This window comes from Primulina eburnea, chromosome 4 (assembly GCF_022965805.1).
Source record: "Primulina eburnea isolate SZY01 chromosome 4, ASM2296580v1, whole genome shotgun sequence".
NCBI lineage: Eukaryota > Viridiplantae > Streptophyta > Magnoliopsida > Lamiales > Gesneriaceae > Primulina > Primulina eburnea.
This window is the reverse complement of record NC_133104.1, coordinates 43,458,835-43,478,317: the sequence shown is the minus strand read 5'-3', so window position 1 is coordinate 43,478,317 and position 19,483 is coordinate 43,458,835. Positions and strand designations below refer to the sequence as shown.

The 19,483-nt window shown below is 35.3% G+C and overlaps 3 protein-coding genes and 1 pseudogene across 3 annotated transcripts; 2 read left to right on the top strand and 2 right to left on the bottom strand.

Annotated features, from left to right (window-relative positions):
- The first annotated feature begins 461 nt into the window (after window positions 1-461).
- On the top strand, window positions 462-3,092 carry LOC140829316 (PLASMODESMATA CALLOSE-BINDING PROTEIN 1-like). Its single transcript, XM_073192409.1, has 4 exons — window positions 462-694; window positions 1,022-1,261; window positions 1,552-1,585; window positions 2,570-3,092. The coding sequence occupies exons 1-4, from the start codon at window positions 643-645 to the stop codon at window positions 2,778-2,780; spliced, it is 537 nt and encodes a 178-aa protein (XP_073048510.1). The 5' UTR covers window positions 462-642; the 3' UTR covers window positions 2,781-3,092.
- A 912-nt stretch (window positions 3,093-4,004) lies between these two features.
- LOC140830331 (zinc finger BED domain-containing protein RICESLEEPER 3-like) lies at window positions 4,005-6,582 on the bottom strand (annotated as a pseudogene).
- Window positions 6,583-7,147: 565 nt separating this feature from the next.
- On the top strand, window positions 7,148-12,327 carry LOC140829315 (uncharacterized). Its single transcript, XM_073192408.1, has 6 exons — window positions 7,148-7,533; window positions 8,353-8,495; window positions 9,094-9,237; window positions 10,575-10,760; window positions 11,226-11,350; window positions 11,974-12,327. The coding sequence occupies exons 1-6, from the start codon at window positions 7,329-7,331 to the stop codon at window positions 12,197-12,199; spliced, it is 1,029 nt and encodes a 342-aa protein (XP_073048509.1). The 5' UTR covers window positions 7,148-7,328; the 3' UTR covers window positions 12,200-12,327.
- Window positions 12,328-12,798: 471 nt separating this feature from the next.
- On the bottom strand, window positions 12,799-19,317 carry LOC140829314 (protein Dr1 homolog). Its single transcript, XM_073192407.1, has 6 exons — window positions 19,068-19,317; window positions 18,874-18,935; window positions 16,522-16,611; window positions 15,362-15,456; window positions 13,959-14,027; window positions 12,799-13,187 (listed from the first exon to the last, which is right to left on the bottom strand). The coding sequence occupies exons 2-6, from the start codon at window positions 18,926-18,928 to the stop codon at window positions 13,023-13,025; spliced, it is 474 nt and encodes a 157-aa protein (XP_073048508.1). The 5' UTR covers window positions 18,929-18,935; window positions 19,068-19,317; the 3' UTR covers window positions 12,799-13,022.
- Between the last annotated feature and the right edge of the window lie 166 nt (window positions 19,318-19,483).

Sequence of the window (19,483 nt, the reverse complement as noted above, 5' to 3'; positions counted from 1 at the left end):
CGTATTTTATTTACCACATCACATATAATGAAAATATTTTATATTATATAAAAAAACAAATAAAATCGATTTGATTTATATTACAGGAAGAAAATAGTTTAACTTAAGAAATTAAGCCTTGTAGATATAATGAGGCCTTAAATTTTAAAATACATTAAGTTTCCTAAATATACACGATTAGAAAGGAACCATCCTCGTGAGTCGTGATACACTTCTATTTTCTCAAATAAAACCAAATTTAATTAAATATAAATAAATAATAATAATAATAATAAAACGGTGGTAGCAACGAAACACACAGGGCAATATCTGACCCGATGTGTCTTTGGGCTAGAACAGAGGCCCAACCCATGTGGTTTGTCTCAAGCCCATGATAGGTTGATTGTTCATTTTACAAAAAATAACAGAGATAAAATTAAATATATATAAGATATATACTTGAGTCCACTCTCACAACCGACACTACTCACCACACCAGTTTGGTTTCTCCTCTCATAAATTTTTGCTGTCTCTCTAGACTCTACGCATTCACCAGATTCTCTTCTTGTTTTCCAACTTCGTCATTTTCTCCTCAAACTGCGTTTCTTGTCTTTTTCTACGCCGCGCCATTGTGTTGATATACCCCCGGCACGTCAGTTATTCATGGCTGGTTTATTGTTCATGGTGCTCTTCTTGGCCATGGCTGGCTATTCAAGTAAGATTTTTCACTTTCTTTCTTCATCACCTTCCATTTGTTGTAAATGGAGTTTTCTCAGAAAGATCTGTTACTTTCCTTCAATGTAACTTGTTCTTTCTATCTACGGGAAAGATACTCATGTTTTTCTCGGATATGGCCATTTCCTTTTTTCTTTTTTCCCTTACTGAATCTTGAGAAGTGGTAACTAATTAAACCTCCCAAATCTTAGGACCAAGTTTCAAGATTTTCTCTTTCCTTTGCTTTCCTTCCCCCCCTTTAAAAAGATAAGAAGAATAAAAACTTTATTTTAGTTTTGAAAAGAAAACATGTTAATTTTCATTGTAGGCGCCACTTGGTGCATTTGCAGAGATGGGATTAGTGACGCAGTTCTGCAAAAGACTCTGGACTATGCATGTGGAGCTGGGGCGGATTGTAGCCCGACCCATCAAAATGGACCCTGTTTCAATCCTAACAATGTTAGGGCTCATTGCAGCTATGCAGTGAACAGTTACTTCCAAAAAAATCGACAAGCTCCGGGTGCATGTGACTTCACAGGCACTGCTATAGTCATCAATTCTGACCCCAGTGAGTACTATTAACCCACTTGACACTAAAATCACTCATCATTTCCCACCGTTGTATATCATTACTTATATTGTTATAAATGGAAAAGAATGGTCGAAATGCAATCTTGATAGGATAAATAAAGCTGAAAAAAGTAGAGAAATATATATATGTGATGGAAATATCATACATTGTAAAGAAGAACAGCCCACAAATTTTTTCAGGAAATGATGGCATTGGACAACTAGATCTGGCTTAAGATTTTCTTTTTTGTTTGTGTCGGTTATCTTTATTGTTTGGCTGGATTACAGGTGCAGCTGGCTGTAGGTATCCTGCTACTGCAAGGTAACTTTTGAACATTTTGGAAATATGCATGTTATGAGGAGATTCTTACGTATATTACAAAAATCGATTAAATGTTATTACAGCATATGGGTAAATGTGGTGTGGTGTCAATTTTGTGATTACGACACTTCAGTCTGGAGATGCTGTCATAGTTTTCAAAACCCTTTTATAGCACAAGATAAAAATACTCAAAATTACCAGTTTTAGTGAACTGGTGTATGAGTTGTCGGGAAAAATTTTTTTAGTGTAGATGAAAATTTGCATTTGTCCTTACATGAAACATTACCTAATCCCATACTTTTTGTGGAAAAAAATTAGTATTATTTTAATTGAAAAAAAAAGTGGACCGGATATATATTGCATGATTTATTCACATATACCAAGACATTGTGGCCTATTTAGTAAAGGTCAAGGTATTAGTTGATGGTAGTTTTGACACATTTGAGAGTGCTCCATTAAATGGTGAAAGGTTTCCATGATATTTTCTCCCTTTAGGTGAACTTTATTTTTTTATATTTTTTATCTACCATTAACTCTGGAGAAGCTAGGTCAAAAAAGTTAGTGGTGGACCAATTGACATTAATGTAAATGGACATGCATTGATATTCGTGTGGGTTTTCCCCCCAATCCAAACGGATAGATCAACCATTTGGGTCCCCATAATTGTGCTGGATTTTTATGAAGTTGTTGATTTATAGCTTGAATAGAAGATATGGGATGAGCGTGATTTCGATTGAATATCCTTCTTTTTCCTCACCTTCCTCGATAAGTTCTAGCATTCAAAGAACTTGTTTGATTAGCGACTCGGAAATGATTCGCGAGCACATGGCCGGTCCATGCCACTGGGTGTAGCCTAGAGTGGAATGACATCTCATCTACTTATACATCAGTAGTGAATTATATCTGAATATGGTTCTGTGTTTCACATTCACGCATATGGTATGTAACTTATGTACGAGACCAACTATTTGTTCATTTGTGTAGTGCTACCTCGGTGACACCCGTGACCACGACGAATGGTGGCTCGCCTCTCGTAACAACCTCGCCCAATGGGGTATTAGGAGGGTCGAACAATGGATTGAGCCCTTCGGGATTCAACACCGATGTCAACGATGGTGGAAATACTCAACTTCGAAAAAGCACCACATCTTCCGTTATGCTTGCATTTTCAGGACTTGTTTTCTTGTGGGGTTGAAAAACGATGGCCAGTGGTTCGTTTTCAAGATTTTCAAAAGTGATGATTTTGAATGTGTAATTTTATCGCAAAAAAAAAAAAAAAGCTAAGTAGATTTGGAGGGACTGAGTATCGAAAGACAAACTTTAATTTTTTGTTATTTTCTTCATTTAATGTATAAACATTATGGCTCTTGATTCCCTTGTGAATTGTGGCTGGCAGTGGGATCCATATATGGGACCATATGCTTACTGCCCGACTTATTTTGTTATCATTTTTTACCGTGTAATATTTTTATGTTGTCTTAGGATATATAATTATGCATATCGATTCCTAGTGTGCAATTTTTAACAGTTATGTGTTGTTGGAGCAAATACTAGTGTAGCACGTTATCTTATATTTTAAAAAAAAAGCCTTACATTGTCAATTTTTATCTTTTTTTAATTATGTGAGAACGCGAGTTTGTAAACCAAGTTAGTCGAGTAAATCACACTTGGCAAATCTGATGTAACAAGTTCGTTTGAGAACGTGTTGATAACGGGAATCAAACTCATAATTATATATCAAACACTCAACTATTCTATCAACTCTGATGCATTTTTTAGAACATACAAATTTATATTGTGAACTATCATCGTGATTGTCTGAGGAGATCCTCGCAGTTTATGATAATACTATGATGATTTTATGGAGTGGTCACTGATGTTAATGCAAGGCACGTAATCACTACTTTTTTTGGTTTTGCGATCACATTTCTCATGATAATCTATAGACACTTACTCACATGGCTCTCCACTGCTGACATTAGTTCATATCTCCCCAAATCACGAATCCAACACATTCAGGCTATTACTTGGATTAAAAAGACTTGATACCAATTGAGTAGTTCTGGTTGTTTGTTAATTAAATTTAATCAGGTGCACGGTCCCTCACAATTCATTATTGCATTAGACGAAAAAGCAATTATATATTTTGTAGTCAATACTTAAACATTGTGTATATTAGTGTTGTGATTTTCGTATTTACATTGCTGCAATTATTATCTAAACTTGATAACATTTGTTATTTTCTAATTAATAGTTTTTTTCATAATTTTTGTATTATGAATGATATATAAAAATTTAATAATATAGATAGATGAAGATACATGCACAAACATTTCTATATCCATTTTATGAGTGGTCCGTCGGATCATGATCTAGAAATAAAAAAAACAAATTTACGATGAAAATGCAACAACTGCTAGACTTCAACAGTGTCTGAACTACATATATTTCCGAACAAGTGAATAATTAAATTCAGGGTCTCACCTCGTCATTACTTCAACTCCTTGCCAATTCAAGTCATCCGTTTTGTTTTATGTCAAAACTTCTACTGCTGCTCTCTGTTGCTGAAGAATCTACAAGGTCCATATATAATCCTTTCACAGTCAATCTCAGCCGACTTGTAACTCAGCTTGATTCCACTTTGCGCCCACGACCTAACACAAAGCAAAGCTTGTGTATCGCGGTGGGGTATAGAGAACTTCTGCTGATAAATTTCGACGATGCTACTACAAAATATGTCTTCAGGAGGAAAGACAGTTGATTGCACTTCCAAGAAATCTCCAGCCAGTAAAGATAACCTTGGATATCTTGGACTATTCACCTTCCACCAATCTATAATATCTGTTTGTATTGGAGCAGGTTGCTCGGATAAATACTGAGGTAAGCTCATTTGTAGCCCTTCACTTCTTACGAGCAATTTCCTCAGCAAAAGAAACGCTCCCATTGATTTCCAGCTCTTGTGTAGTTTATGGATTGGGAATAGACCGAAAATATCGACCGGAATAATTCCTAATGAAATGATTTCTTGTCTCCTCCATATAGCTTTCTGAGTTGAGGCTTTCGGGAACGAGCTCAAGTTTTATCCGTGGATCAAGAACTGCAGTCGTGTATATGAATACATTGCAAACCTGGTCACTGTCATTTTGTGCTTCGATGCACATTTCTTCAGCAGCGCTCTTAAGCCACTCAGGGCTTTGCCTGGAGTTTTTGCATATTGCAACCGTCTCAGAAATATTCTCTGTGAAGAAGAGAGCCAGTCCAATGGTCAGTTCTTTATTTGTGCATATATTATTAATGCATAATTTTAACCACATTTTTCTAGGCCGAATTCAGCAGGAACCTACCACCCAGTTGTTCCAAATACTTCCTGATAACAGTTTCCACTTATTTAACAGCCTGAAAAAATAGTCCCTGATTGAAAATTAGTCCTCAAAGGATATTCTTCAGCTCTCTATTCATCAAGAAATTTTGTATTACAGAAGAAACGGTTCTCTTAAGACTATAAATTCAACATTGTTCAGCATCACTGATCAAAGTTCTTGAAATTTTAAGTTTATGAATACGGGTAATATTATCCAAAGCGCTACATCATCCAGCTCTACTCACTTGCTAAAAAGGAGCCAACCAGATGAATTTAGTACTTGAGCTTATACGCATTACAAATCTTAATAACAATTAGACAGGCAAGAATAAGAATGGATTTGTGGCCCCAGATTAGTATCTCAACTCTGACATAGCTAGTAGCACTAGTACCTCACAAAAGAACAGTTCACGGTAGCTTCTCACCAAATCCCTCTAGAAGTCAGAATAATTATATAATTAAACAGTCATCTGAATATAAAATTAAGACTAAACAATTAGAAACAAATGAAAGTGAGGAGGACATCATTGAACTAAAGAAATTTCTTGCGTAGTTCTCTTGCTTATTCTAAGGTTATCAATCTAAACGGCCGGTGCCACTGAATTCAGTTTTCATTGATTAAGAAGACACGGTATATACCTTGAATGCAATATCAAGCATCTGGTAGCTCCCACTCCACCTAGCCGAGGCATCAAGAGGAAGCTTCCAGATCCCTTCTTGGTATGCCCTAGTAAATTGCACAAAATCATCAGAGATTTCCTTTGATGAATTCAGTTCCAGCACAAACTCCCTAATCTTCAAAATTACAGATTTCGTAGCGCTTAGTCCATCATTTATTATTGAATTCAGAGTATGAGCAGCACAAGGGATAGCAAAAGCCAGCCACTTTCTGACTGTCCATATCATCTTTTAATGTATGGCATGCTTACAAAGCACTAGGACTATTATCATGGGTACAAGAGAGAATTTTAGGCTCAAAATTGTAAAGCTTCAGAACATTCAAAAGAACATAATAAATTTCAGGCCCCCCACAGGACTTGGAATGTGACAAATATGAAGGAGAACTTTCTTGAAGGAACAGTTTTCATCAAACCATTGGCATGTAATGCCCATGTACAGTTGTTCGAAAGAAGCCCAGAAATCAAGAGAGACAGAAACCTTGGGAGGAACCTGCTCCACCATTAATCTCACCTCTTCTTGCATGCTTCTGAAAATTTTAAAGAGAACTATTTGGAATTTTCCGCTGGCCAAAATTCAGCCGATGGATTAAGAAATTTAAATGCATTTGTCAGCCACTTCTCTGCTGAAGTAGTCGTGGGAAGGGATGCTGAAATGAGACACTTAATGAGCAACCAGTTCAAATGATCCAGCTCCACTGAAGGTAACTTAACATGAGTAGGAGGCTTCTTAGCAACTGTCACAAGCTGCGGATTAGGACTGTTGGCAAAATCCCGTATGGCATTCAGTCCCCAGCCGTCGATTTTTATTGTATTCAATACTTAGCTACGTTTTTAGTATCACATTTCCACATGAAGTGTACCACATTTTTTATGACATAATACAACAATTTTGTGGATAGAGAGTGAACCGAAAAAAATATTTTGATTAGGAATTTTTCACCGACTTCCCTTGTCATTAAGGTACAATTTCCAGTTAAATGCAAAATCATTGCAACGGTAGCAATAAAGTATAAGATATGATAATTTTAACCAAACGATAAAAATACCACACAAATGACTTAATTGTTTTCCATATATAAAAATCCTAAACACTATATTTATTTTTATATATTATTTAATATGATAAATATATACATGAATTCGAGATAATTATATAAATGATTTGTATAAATCTCAATAAAATTATTAATATCACTCAATTAACCTTAAAAATTTATATTTGACTTGGTTCACAAAATTAAAGGCTCAATTATCATATTATATAATATATAAAATTAAGTATAAAAAAAATAAATCATACAAACACTGTCAGAGCATGTACAGATAAGAAATATGAACTCAAGCAACAAATTTGAAATTATAAAATTATTACGATAAGATAATTTTATCATTATAATCTAACATATAAATTTAATAGCTCTTATTAAAATTTTATCAAATATTAAATATAATATCCTACATTTTATTTATGGTTAAGTTATATATCAGTTACTAATCCCGAGAAAATTAAATATAAGAAAGTCAACACGAATAGCTTAGGTAATTAGACAATGGAAAGAAATCACATCTCTCATTTCTTAATCGTTCATTTGATTCTCCGCAGAAAATTGCAGTCTCTCTCTCTCTCTTTGAGATTGTTTGTGGAAGATTTGAGGGAGGATTGGGGAAATTGTCGCTTTATTCGAAGCTAAGAGCTGGAGACATGGGTTGCTCGTTCTCGGGTTTGAACGCCTTATACGACGCCGTTAATGGTGGAGGAGATGTGTGGATCAACGAGAACCGTTTCAGGATTGTGAGGCAGCTGGGGGAAGGTGGTTTCGCGTACGTTTTCCTTGTCAAGGAGGTTCTTTCTGATCCTTCGAGCACTGGCATTGCCAAGAAGATCAAGGACTCTTCTCACATCTCTGGTACTCACTGATCCGTGATTGAACTGTGTGTTTGTTCTGTTATGCTTATTTTACTTATTTGTAGTCAGGATCTGTCAATTTGGGATTAATTGATTTGCGGGTTTTGAATTACATGATCAACGTTTTTTTTCGTTGTTTTTGATTTGTGGTTCCGAGTTCTGATTGTTGTCACGTTGTGTCAAAAGTTAGCTTTAAATATATAGAGGTTTGTCATCAACATAGAATAGAGATGAAATGGGACCCCGAAGTACTCTTACTAAATGAATTAGCTAAATGCATCTTAGCAAGGTGCTGGCAAAAACTTCGAATAGAATAGAGATGAAATGGGACCCCAAAGTACTCTTACTAAATAAATTAGCTAAATGCATATTAGCAAGGTGCTGGCAAAAACTTCGAATGGAATAGAGATGAAATGGGACCCCAAAGTACTCTTACTAAATAAATTAGCTAAATGCATCTCAGCAAGGTGCTAGCAAAAACTTCGAATGGAATCGAGATGAAATGGGACCCCAAAGTACTCTTACTAAATAAATTAGTTAAATGCATCTTAACATGGTGCTGGCAAAAACTTCTAACAGAAAGAAGCAGATGAGGATTGTTTTAAGGATCACTCTGCCTTTTTTGCAAAGTTGATCTGCTGGAAAGCTTTCTTGTCATGTCAAAATGGTTGCAGGGCAAGGGAGAAAGGAAATCATACAAATCAGGAAATCTCTAACATTTTTATGGGTTTTTTCTGTGTTTTTGAAAATGGTCATTTTGAGCCTGATAGGACTATGTAATTACCTGGTCGGTACTCTTCTGAATCATTTCTATTTGCAGATGATGGAACATATGCGATCAAGAAAGTTCTCATTCAAAACAATGAACAACTGGAGTTGGTGAGAGAGGAAATTCGTGTTTCATCTTTGTTTAGCCACCGCAATCTGCTTCCTCTTCTTGATCATGCAATCATCCCAGTCAAGGTAATTTATCTGTGATCATTTTTTCCCAAGTCTTATGTTTAATCTTTCACAACCAGTAATATTGTGTGTTTAATTTTGTAATTAAGAGGTTTACACTTGTCTGGGTCTGTGCCATGGAATAGGTACCTCTAGATGCTCTGGGGAAAAAAATTGCAGTGATGAAGTGCACTGTCTATATTTCTTGTTTCACACAATGAGGGTGATTGCATGGATAATCAGCACATCATTTTGTGGAGAAAACTGCAATCTTTTGAAGATGTGCTCCTTTCTTTTTTATTTTTGAGTCTTGAGCCATCACAGGTTAAAGAGGCAGACTTCTATTTTGTATTGATGAAATTATGAACAGCCCAAAAAGCAAAATCAAACAAATTATTTCGAAAAGTCAATTAGTAGAAGTCCAGCTAAGATTTTCTGAAGTAAAACATGCATAAGCTCTGGTTTGCGACCTTTAATGATTGCTTGTTCAAGGGATAGAGGAACGTTGTTGTTGAATTTTATTTTAGATGTCTACTTAAACTTGCTAGTAGTTTCTGCATACTAGGTTCATTTATCCTCATCAGATTGGTTATTTATCAAAATCTCTTTTTTGATCGGCCAGGTTACACAAGATCAATCCTGGAAGAATGAAGCATACTTATTGTTTCCCGTCCATGTAGATGGAACATTATTGGACAATGCCAAAGCTATGAAAGTTAAGAAAGAGTTCTTTTCTACCTCAGACGTACTTCAAATATTTCGCCAGGTAGGTAATGAAAATACTCCTACCTTGTGGGTTTATTGAACTGTGCTGGCAAAATGTACAACTAATGAGCTTACAATGCACATGAGTTGTTCATGGTGCCTAGTGCCTATTGACAGTTAACTCGTGATTAGTAAAGATCTATTCACTTTGCTTCAAAGGATATGTCTCAAGCAACATTTCAAGTGTAATTCCAAGTGTTTCTAACTCGCGATGACACTAATGGCACTAGTTTTCTAGTGGAGTTTTATGTTTGTGCTGCATGTATGTTTAAGTCTTGTGTCAATATGCAAAGCTATGAAAGTTAAGAAAGAGTTCTTTTCTACCTCAGACGTACTTCAAATATTTCGCCAGGTAGGTAATGAAAATACTCCTACCTTGTGGGTTTATTGAACTGTGCTGGCAAAATGTACCTAATGAGCTTACAATGCACATGAGTTGTTCATGGTGCCTAGTGCCTATTGACAGTTAACTCGTGATTAGGAAAGATCTATTCACTTTGCATCAAAAGATATGTCTCAAGCAACATTTCAAGTGTAATTCCAAGTGTTTCTAACTCGCGATGACACTAGTGGCACTATTTTTCTAGTGGAATTTTATGTTTGTGCTGCATGTATGTTTAAGTCTTGTGTCAATATGCAAAGCTATGAAAGTTAAGAAAGAGTTCTTTTCTACCTCAGACGTACTTCAAATATTTCGCCAGGTAGGTAATGAAAATACTCCTACCTTGTGGGTTTATTGAACTGTGCTGGCGAAATGTACAACTAATGAGCTTACAATGCACATGAGTTGTTCATGGTGCCTAGTGCCTATTGACAGTTAACTCGTGATTAGTAAAGATCTATTCACTTTGCTTCAAAGGATATGTGTCAAGCAACATTTCAAGTGTAATTCCAAGTGTTTCTAACTCGCGATGACACTAGTGGCACTATTTTTCTAGTGGAATTTTATGTTTGTGCTGCATGTATGTTTAAGTCTTGTGTCAATATGCTAGATAGGTACACGAACTTAAACCGCTATTTTTAAATCAAAATACTTCCTTTACTTGTCTTTAGCAATGGGCCAATGGCTGTAGTGTTTTTCTATATATCGGCATAGCTGCTTAAGTTTATGCTTGTCTTAAAGGATTAAAATGCTTTTGTGGTATATCCCAATGTCTGCCTCCTTTAAACAATGCTATATGTATATTTATCCTAAACACAAATTTTGAAGTGAAATTCCACGGTCTTTTATGGATTTTATGGTGACTATGGTGGGCGGTTTCCTGAGCAGCAAATTATTGTTCTAATCTACTTTCTTGCTCAAGAATGATGAGAATAACTGAAGAAACCGTTAATCAGCTTTGTGCAGGACTTGACCATATGCACAGTTTTGATCCTCCATATGCCCATAATGATATCAAACCTGGCAATGTCCTTTTGACACACAGGAAAGGAAAGTCACCTATAGCAATATTAATGGACTTTGGAAGTGCTCGACCTGCGAGAAAGCAAATTCGTTCTCGTTCAGAAGCACTACAATTGCAGGTTCCTATTAGAACTATATATATTTCATGGCTTTATATCACTGGCTTTGTGCCAAAAAAGCCCAAATTAATCATTGAATTGTTAAAATGGCAAGGTCATTGGTAATCTCAACTGCTTATCAGACATTAACACCACCCAGAATTAGACAACAATCATAATAGTTTTGCAATAAGTTGTACTGTATGATTTGAAGTATGAAATTGAAAATAACTATCAAACCTGAAAATATCAGTTCCACTTGGTAGAAAGATAAGAGGAGAATGCAATTGATAAGCAAGAAAAAGTTATTGTATGAATTGAAATGAAGGGAGAGTGGGAGAGCTCAGAAAGGTGACAGAGGGGGAGAGAGATATTCTTCATATTTAGTTTGTCAAGCTATCTCAATGTACCAGGTTTGCATGTCGGCCAGTTTTTGTGTGGTGAATGTGGATATTTTGATTTGATCTGTGTTTGTTTGTTACATAGGAATGGGCATCTGAGCATTGTTCAGCTCCTTTCCGTGCTCCTGAATTATGGGATTGTCCTAGCCAAGCAGACATTGACGAGAGAACTGATATCTGGTCATTAGGCTGCACTTTGTTTGCAATCATGTAAGAATGTTTCCTTCATGTCATCGGAACTTTTCATCTTGTTTTTGAAGAAACATAATGTCACCTTTTCGTGAGCTATGCTCATTGAATAACCACCATGATCTTGATCTTTGTGCCACAACTGTAGAGGATCAAATTTTGGTTGTATTCTCAATTTCTCAGAGAATTCGAAAGATAATAATATCTTAAGAAGATTATTAGAATGTAATACGAGTGAAGGTCTTTATTTTAGCACTGTGAAAAGAGCATATTAGCCAATCTTAAAATGTATTGCTTTAAGTTTAAGAAGGTGCTCAAAATTGGATATGTGGATGCTGCTGAGGAAATATATATAACCAATGCAACATTTATGTGGGAGAATTAACTTCCCTAAGACATCTGGGTTACTTCATCGACAAGGCTAGGTTTCTTTTGTGTTAACCGAGTTGCATACAATCTATCTTGTAACAAAGTTGTCTAGTTTAGGGGCACCTCTCATCTCCTCTTAGTTTCTTTATTCTTATATCGCTACAAAGGATCCAAAATGCGCAGTTTCTTTATTATGGCCTTATAGGGTTTCTACCAACTTGTGGTGTCTGCAATTCTCCTTGGTCTTTTGCTTCGTATATGAATGCATTTTGTAGGTATGGTGTATCTCCATTTGAATTTGCACTCGGAGAATCCGGTGGGAGCTTGCAATTGGCCATTGTAAATGTCCAAATAAAATGGCCAAGTGGACCTAATCCTCCGTATCCAGAGGCACTACACCAGTTTGTAACATGGATGTTGCAGCCTCAACCCGCTGTTCGCCCCTGCATTGGTGATGCTATCATTCATGTTGATAAGCTGATCTCAAAATTTTCAAATTGAAGGAATAGAACAGGATTACTGTAGGTTTTTGTATTTCATAATGTCGGGTTGTACTTTGTAGAGTTACATTACTGTTGATTATTTGTTGGGGTGCATTTCAGATGTACTGGGATAAGACTAAGTTGATTTAGCGACTCTGTTTACACATGCGCGCGCGCGCGTTAATATATAATTCAAGGTGATTACTAATTTGTAGTTCATGTTAAGAGTGACCGATTTTAGTCTCCTATGTACACATCGGGTGACGATTTTTTTGTTTTAGACCAAGTTCAATGAATTCAGCCCCTATAAATCATCCTCAGTAGGCTCGCTATTTAACTAACTTTTCTCTTAACTTTTGACCATTTCAAATTGGTCTTCCATATAGCTAACCTGGACCCACGTTAGCTCGGTTAATTTAATTGAATTGCTCACATATTCATCAATAATACCATTATTTTCATTTTCCCCTGGAAATGAAAGAATTAAAGAAACATACATCGAGGTAATGGATTACCACAGGTACTTGCGCGCTTGAAAAGACGTAAATGACAATGAAAGAATTAAAGAAACATACATCGAGACAAAGGATTACCCACGGGTACTCGCGCGCTTGAAAAGACAAAAGACGTACATGACATAAGTTTTACCTAAAATAGCATATACGGAGACAATCTTGAAAGACTGCTTAAAGAGGCCAACAAATTACTAACATATACATAGGAACATAGTACATAGCAGACCTCTCTATGTTATGCAAGAACCATTTGTACATTATGAAAAAAGAAATGCTGGAGTCGAGGATTCTCTAGTAAAGAGTCCAAGAAAACTTAGAACTTCTAAGTTAGCTACTCAAACTTGGTCGAGTCTCAGAATCTGATTGCTTGGGAACCACTGAGCCTCCATTCATTCGAGCACGTGCCTCTGCAAACATCCTTTGTTGCTCTACCAGTGCTTCCTCTTCAGTCATTTCAGCTCCGTTGCTCAATTTACCGCTTCTCATGGTATCCTATGTCAAACCATTCAACCATAAGCAACACAAACAATTATCTTAGGAAGTTAATTACATTTTTTTTCTGATGAAGCAATGATCATCACATGTAACTAAGCATGATCTAGGAAGGAAAGCCGATACAAACTGACCCAAAGAGTCTGTTGTCAGGGTCAAAATTTTAGACTATTAATTCTCCCACATTTAGGTGATTTTACAAATATCAAATCAATGTATTAAAAATATGATTTTTTTATAATTTTCATAATCCATTTCCTTTTTTATTTCCTTCAACCCTTATAACCGCTCAGCTCCAATTATACAAGCATATCTGGCACCACAGCAGCTGAGGCCAATCTAGGATTGGGATTCAGGTTATAGCCTTGGTGCGGGTTAGAAAAGTAGAATGATGTTAGTGATTGTGGATATATAATGGATAATTATATACCCAACCAAGACTAGACAGAGGCCCAGCTTATTGAGGGCAATTGGTTCTGAGTCCAAGAATGGCCATTTTCTCATTCTTCTGCTCTGGCCTGCCCTATTAACTTTTTACTGGTCTATTAGGTACGACACCATCCATTTACATTCCTACAGGTCACAGCATTTGCCGCCACCAGCATATTAACCACAAAAACAACAAAGATAAGCCAAAGTTAAACCTAAAATGTCGAGTAACTTATTTAATCAATGTTTAAAAGCACACTCAGCAACTAAATATCTCGTGAATCTAGAGTTTTTAAAAAGATACAAGGTCCAAGTCTATGTGAGAGAGGGAGGCAAACTTACCATAGTCTCAAGCCTATGTTGCTCATAGGCGGCATAAACTTCTTCAATATAGTCTCCAAATCCAAGAACCTGAGAAAACAAGACAGAGCAAATCTAGGTTATTGAACAGATGAGAAAAATTAGCACCAAAAATAGATAGGAAAATTAATAGGTGAGAAGGTTAATTTATTCATGGGATACAGTGATATAAATTAATTGAAAAAAGTACAATATTTGGAGTCAAATGCACAATTTAGCTTAGAAGTAAAAAGTCAAGGTACCATACGATATTATCCATGTCATATTGCACCTCAAATTTGCAAAAATTTGGCATATTTTACACTGAATCGATTTAATGAGAAAATGAAACCATAAAATTATCTCAGATGTACTTCAACTAATATAAACATCCAACTACAAAAAGGTTTGCTCCTATTTCACCATGTTCCAACTGTTTCCCCGTTTTCACTTAGTATTCTGCATCGCAACCTTGTCATTTATCCAGGCATATTTTTCTTACATATAAGTAGAAAAGTTATCTTAATCATACTTACAACTATGTTTTGGAAAAAAAAAAATGACAACATACCAGAATATTTCGTTACTGTAAATAAAAGTTACAATGAAAGGTCAACCAAAATTACATAAATTTTAGCATGCAGATATGCAAATATACGTGAAAAAAATAACGAATTTAAGTAGAATATTTGACAAAATATCGTGTATTTTATTATTATACACGTACAGTGTATATGCATTTCAGTTGCATTCTCTAATGCATATTTTTTGAAAATATATTTTTATAACTGCAACATACTAGTGGGAAAAATCAGTGAATAAAAATGATGGTGTTCTCAAGAATTATAAATATTTATTCATCTATATTTATTTGAAACAAAAAAAATAACTAAAAAGAGTAAGTTTGAGTAAAAATTTATAATAATATGTTAATCAAATTGAAGTTTTATTCGGAAAACATGACATGACACAAATGTGAAGGACCTACAGTAAGATGGGTGTCTGGCATAATAATATTCTATTCAAGTTTAGAAGAGGGAACCGAAGGATAACAGTATTCAAGTGTAGTGTCATATTTTGGACAGATGCCTCCCATTTGCAGTGGCCAGAAATGCTACAGCAGCAAAGCACAGGCATTGGAAAATTTCTTGCTAAGTATAGCAGCTCAATGTAGAATAGATGTTGGAGAAATTTGTAAAACAAAATCATAAGATTCCAGTCCAAAAATGATGTTCAGCAAATATGAAGAACAAAATCAGAAGATTCAGTTCCAAAGGAACATATCATAGAAGACAATATTATAACCCAAAAAAGCCCCTTTAAAGACTTTATACGATGTTGACTGCTGAGATCAATCAATAATTATCACGAGAAGCAAAACCAAATGAAATATACTAGGGTAGAACCTCTAAAGCCTTGAGTACATGTTCTGGTGCAATAGTTCTTTTGTCTTCCCTATTACAAACTTCATTGGATTCTGATGAAATTAGATTGATAAATTCTGCGAAACATGAAAATCATTTAGCATAAATCATAGTATAGAGCTTGCAAAAGCACTGCATAAGAATTGAAAACGACAATAGACACATCAAAACTCTGATCTGCGGTGAATTATATAAGTTAGCTGGTTAAGAACTGCACAAATGCCCAGAGCAATATTTCCTACTCATAACACCATCAAGAAACAATCCCGAAAAAAGTGGCCCAATTTAAAATATATCACTACTTTTTCGTTGATTATTTTTCTTTTTCTTACATTTTTGGATCATGATGAAGATGCTCGTTGGAGTCAATGCGCCGAGAGGTAAACTAACGACAATAGAATGGTAACTAAGTATTCTGACAGTTAACTCAGTTAGCATCACACATTTGATAATTTTGACTGTTGGACCCCGACAGGAAAGGCAATTACAGGGCCAGACATGGAGATATCATAAATAGGTGGGATGGTATTAACCCAAAGATTTACTTAAACGCCTGGACAGCTGGGCCTTTATCCGGTCAGCAGGGGTGTAGATCACCATTGGTGCCAGTAAAAAAACTATGGACAAAAAAATGCAGTTATATTTTTAAGATTCGTGTTTACATCCGTTAAACCTCATTAATCACTAGATGTTTCAGAGAAAATCAATATGCCAGAAATGAAGATAACAAGTCCATCTTAATCACTTTTAACAAAAATGAGGCATTTCGCCCAAAGTGTATGAACAAAAAGATTTCTTCCATCCCTAGTATAATTAGGAGCGGAGCATTGAATGGGCTCATTTTGCAGAGAAAAAAAAAATCGATTGCTATCCTAATCAGCACTTAGGACATGGTTGCTCTATCTATTAAAAAGAAGATTCAAGTCTTAATGATGCCAATCGCATCAAAATTATTTAAAATATGAAATAATCCATTAAGTACTAAAACAGTAAATGAAGTGCACAACCTAATGGCTTAAACAAATTACACACTGAATTGAAGCAAATCTAACAATAATAGCCTAATTTATACCCAATTGGAAAGTTAAAGAAATAATGAATGTCAAACATATTATTAATGAAAACAAACACCAAACACAAACCTACACAACACTCAATCAGAAGATCCTGAGCATCTCTTGCAACACGAACATCCGGCGGGAGCATCTCCTTGATAATTTTTGTCATAGTCGCTGCAACAATATCATTTATGTATCTTGTATGAAAACGGAGCCGATAAAGTGAAAGAATTCATCCACTTGCAAAAGCAAAATAACAGCAACTGTCTTACTACATAGTAACCAAATGAGTTTTATTTTTTACAAAGACACTCCGGATTGTTTCGTTACTGCTATTAACAGGAATCAGTAACTTGGATTAAACAAAATATTTTCTAGATACAAGCATAACGAATTAGCAATCTATAGCTTAATTCATGTCTTATGTCTACAAGATCAAGCTCGGATTGTCTGGGTGTCATTAGAAAATGTGGCTTGAGGAACTATATATGGAGCAATTCGGCATTAATAGATATCAACTCCTCAGAGATTGAAAAGTTCAACTCCGTTAACAACTACTTATGAATCTTGACATATCTCTTTGGGTTTACAAATCCAACTAATCCGTTGACAAAAATATTTCACGGGCAAATCGAGTTATTTAGTCCAGAGGGACTAACATGGCGAGCTACTAGACATCAAAGGGAAAAGTTGGACTAAATGGATCCATAGCAATTCAATATCAAGAAAATAAATAGAGAGTGGTTGCACAACCAAGAGAAGCAAAAAACCATGGTTATGGACCCTACAATAAGACTTTAATACAGCTTCATGCTCCATCTAAGCTTAACGAAAATAAAAATTAACTATTAGGATAGAAGCTAAAATATCTTAATATCGAGTGGTACAGTCTAGGTCAGGTCCCACCTTGATGGCGTAGCCATGGAAGACCCAACACATTTAAAATAAGGTCTAAAGATATTGCACAAGGAAGTGGATCCAACATAGAACTTCAATAGAATTAAGTATAGACATAAAATGCTAATAAATGTCCTAATAACTCTTCTTAACTAAAAGGAACTTCAGACATCAAAATTCTGTGTTTTTCTCGTCTCCTTGTTACAGTTTCATTCCCAGCCAAAACCATTAAACAGGAAAAGCCGGTTCCTTAATCTTTCCCAAGTTCACTATGAAACTTTGCACATAAAAAGCTTACAATTCAGAATCATTTGCCTCAACTCAATCACATTGAACCAACTCGCGACAAAGGCCTCTAAATAAAAATATAAAAATAACCCTGAATTTCTAAGGATGTTAGGAACAACAAGAAGAGACTACTGTCAATTTGAGGGGTGTAAACAAATTTACACGTTAGAAAAATTAATTAAGCATTTCCTTCACAAAATTAATAACAGACACGGACTCAAGAAGAACGAAATTCAGATTAGTTTTAAATCTTTAGTTTCTGGTCATTACAAATTTACAGGTTTAAAGGAATTGGGATACATTATTGAGTCCTAATTCCATTAAACTCAACAAATCATTATGAATAAACATCTTCACAATAAATAATAATCATACCAAATCACTATTTTCAGAAAGAAATCCGTAGCAAAAAGATTATTTTGAAACCCACCAACTCCAGATTTTAAAGACGATTCACTCATTTCAAACACATCAAATATGAATTTGCAAATATAAATCCAATCAAATCCTCAAGTATGATTGAAAACATGGTAATAGATCTGTTGCAATTCCCTTCCAGTCTTTTTTCCATCTGCACATAATTTATTAGAATAACTTTATGTAATACAGTAATAGAATATTTCTGTTTTGCATATTACATCATTTTTCAGATATAGCCACCTGACTGTTGCTCGTCAAATGTGAAAGAGAATACTACAATAGAATTGAACTCTATAATATTAACTATATTTCATCATGCATTGTGGAGTATGCCACTTGATCAAATATAACTATGGACTCCCACTTTGACACTTACCATTTATCCCTAACTCTTACATGCCTCTGCCAAAGCATGATCTGATTCCTTGCTAAATGTATGATGAGATGTTTTTCCATCTTTCCCGCTCAGTTAACCGACTTCCATTATCTTTGAATAACGTTTTTAAATGTTATTGATATTTTGGTCGCTCATACATCTAGTTCAAATAATGAAGCCTAGATCATAAACAAAAATAGATACTATTTCAATAACCAGCGGCAAGTTCCAACTGAAGCTTACTACGAATTACTGCTATTCTATGGGCAGATAATAAGAATGCCTGTTTTGATCGCAACTTCGTGATACTTAGTCAATTAGAGGGAAAAATCCAAACGATAAGAAGTATCAAACTAAGAAAACGAAAGCTTCAACATTGAAGATAAACAAAAAACGAAAACAAACAAACAGGGTAAAATAGGGGTAACAAGGAAAAAAACGAGGACAAAACTAACCTTTAGGAAGGGAAGCGTCCTCCTTAATCTTACCAACAATATCCATAGGTTCCATAATTGACCTAAAAAATTGCAAGGAATCGAGAAAAACTAAAGATCAAACACAAAAACCAATACGCGGCAGTTTGAAAATAACGATTTCAAATCATTATACGAATTGTTCAAAAGAAAAAGTGTGAAATTGATTTACTTACAGGTGAAACAAAGGCCGTAAATCTGTAATACTAACAGGACAAGCGAGGAAAAGCAAAACTGGAGGAAGAATTTTGGTGCGAGATGAGAAGGTGGTGGTCGGAGTCGCGGGCGGTCGTTCGTATAAAAATGAGAAATAAACTAGGGCAAAGATTTCTCCAAAGCGCGTGAGTTAGTCCACACGCGCTCGTGAGGCTAATTGGTAGAAAAGAGTCGCAGAGTGGAGCACGTACCGCGCATTCGCCTAGGAGTGTGCCAGGAGAGGGGAAAAAAGTGCAGACTTCAGACACTCTTTTAGCTTCTTTTTTTTATTTGGGAAAATACCAAATACAATTTACTGAAAAATAGCAAAAAAAAGATTGTATCTAGAAAAAAATAGCAATTCCATAGGTATTGTTTTTGTTTTTTCACAAAAACT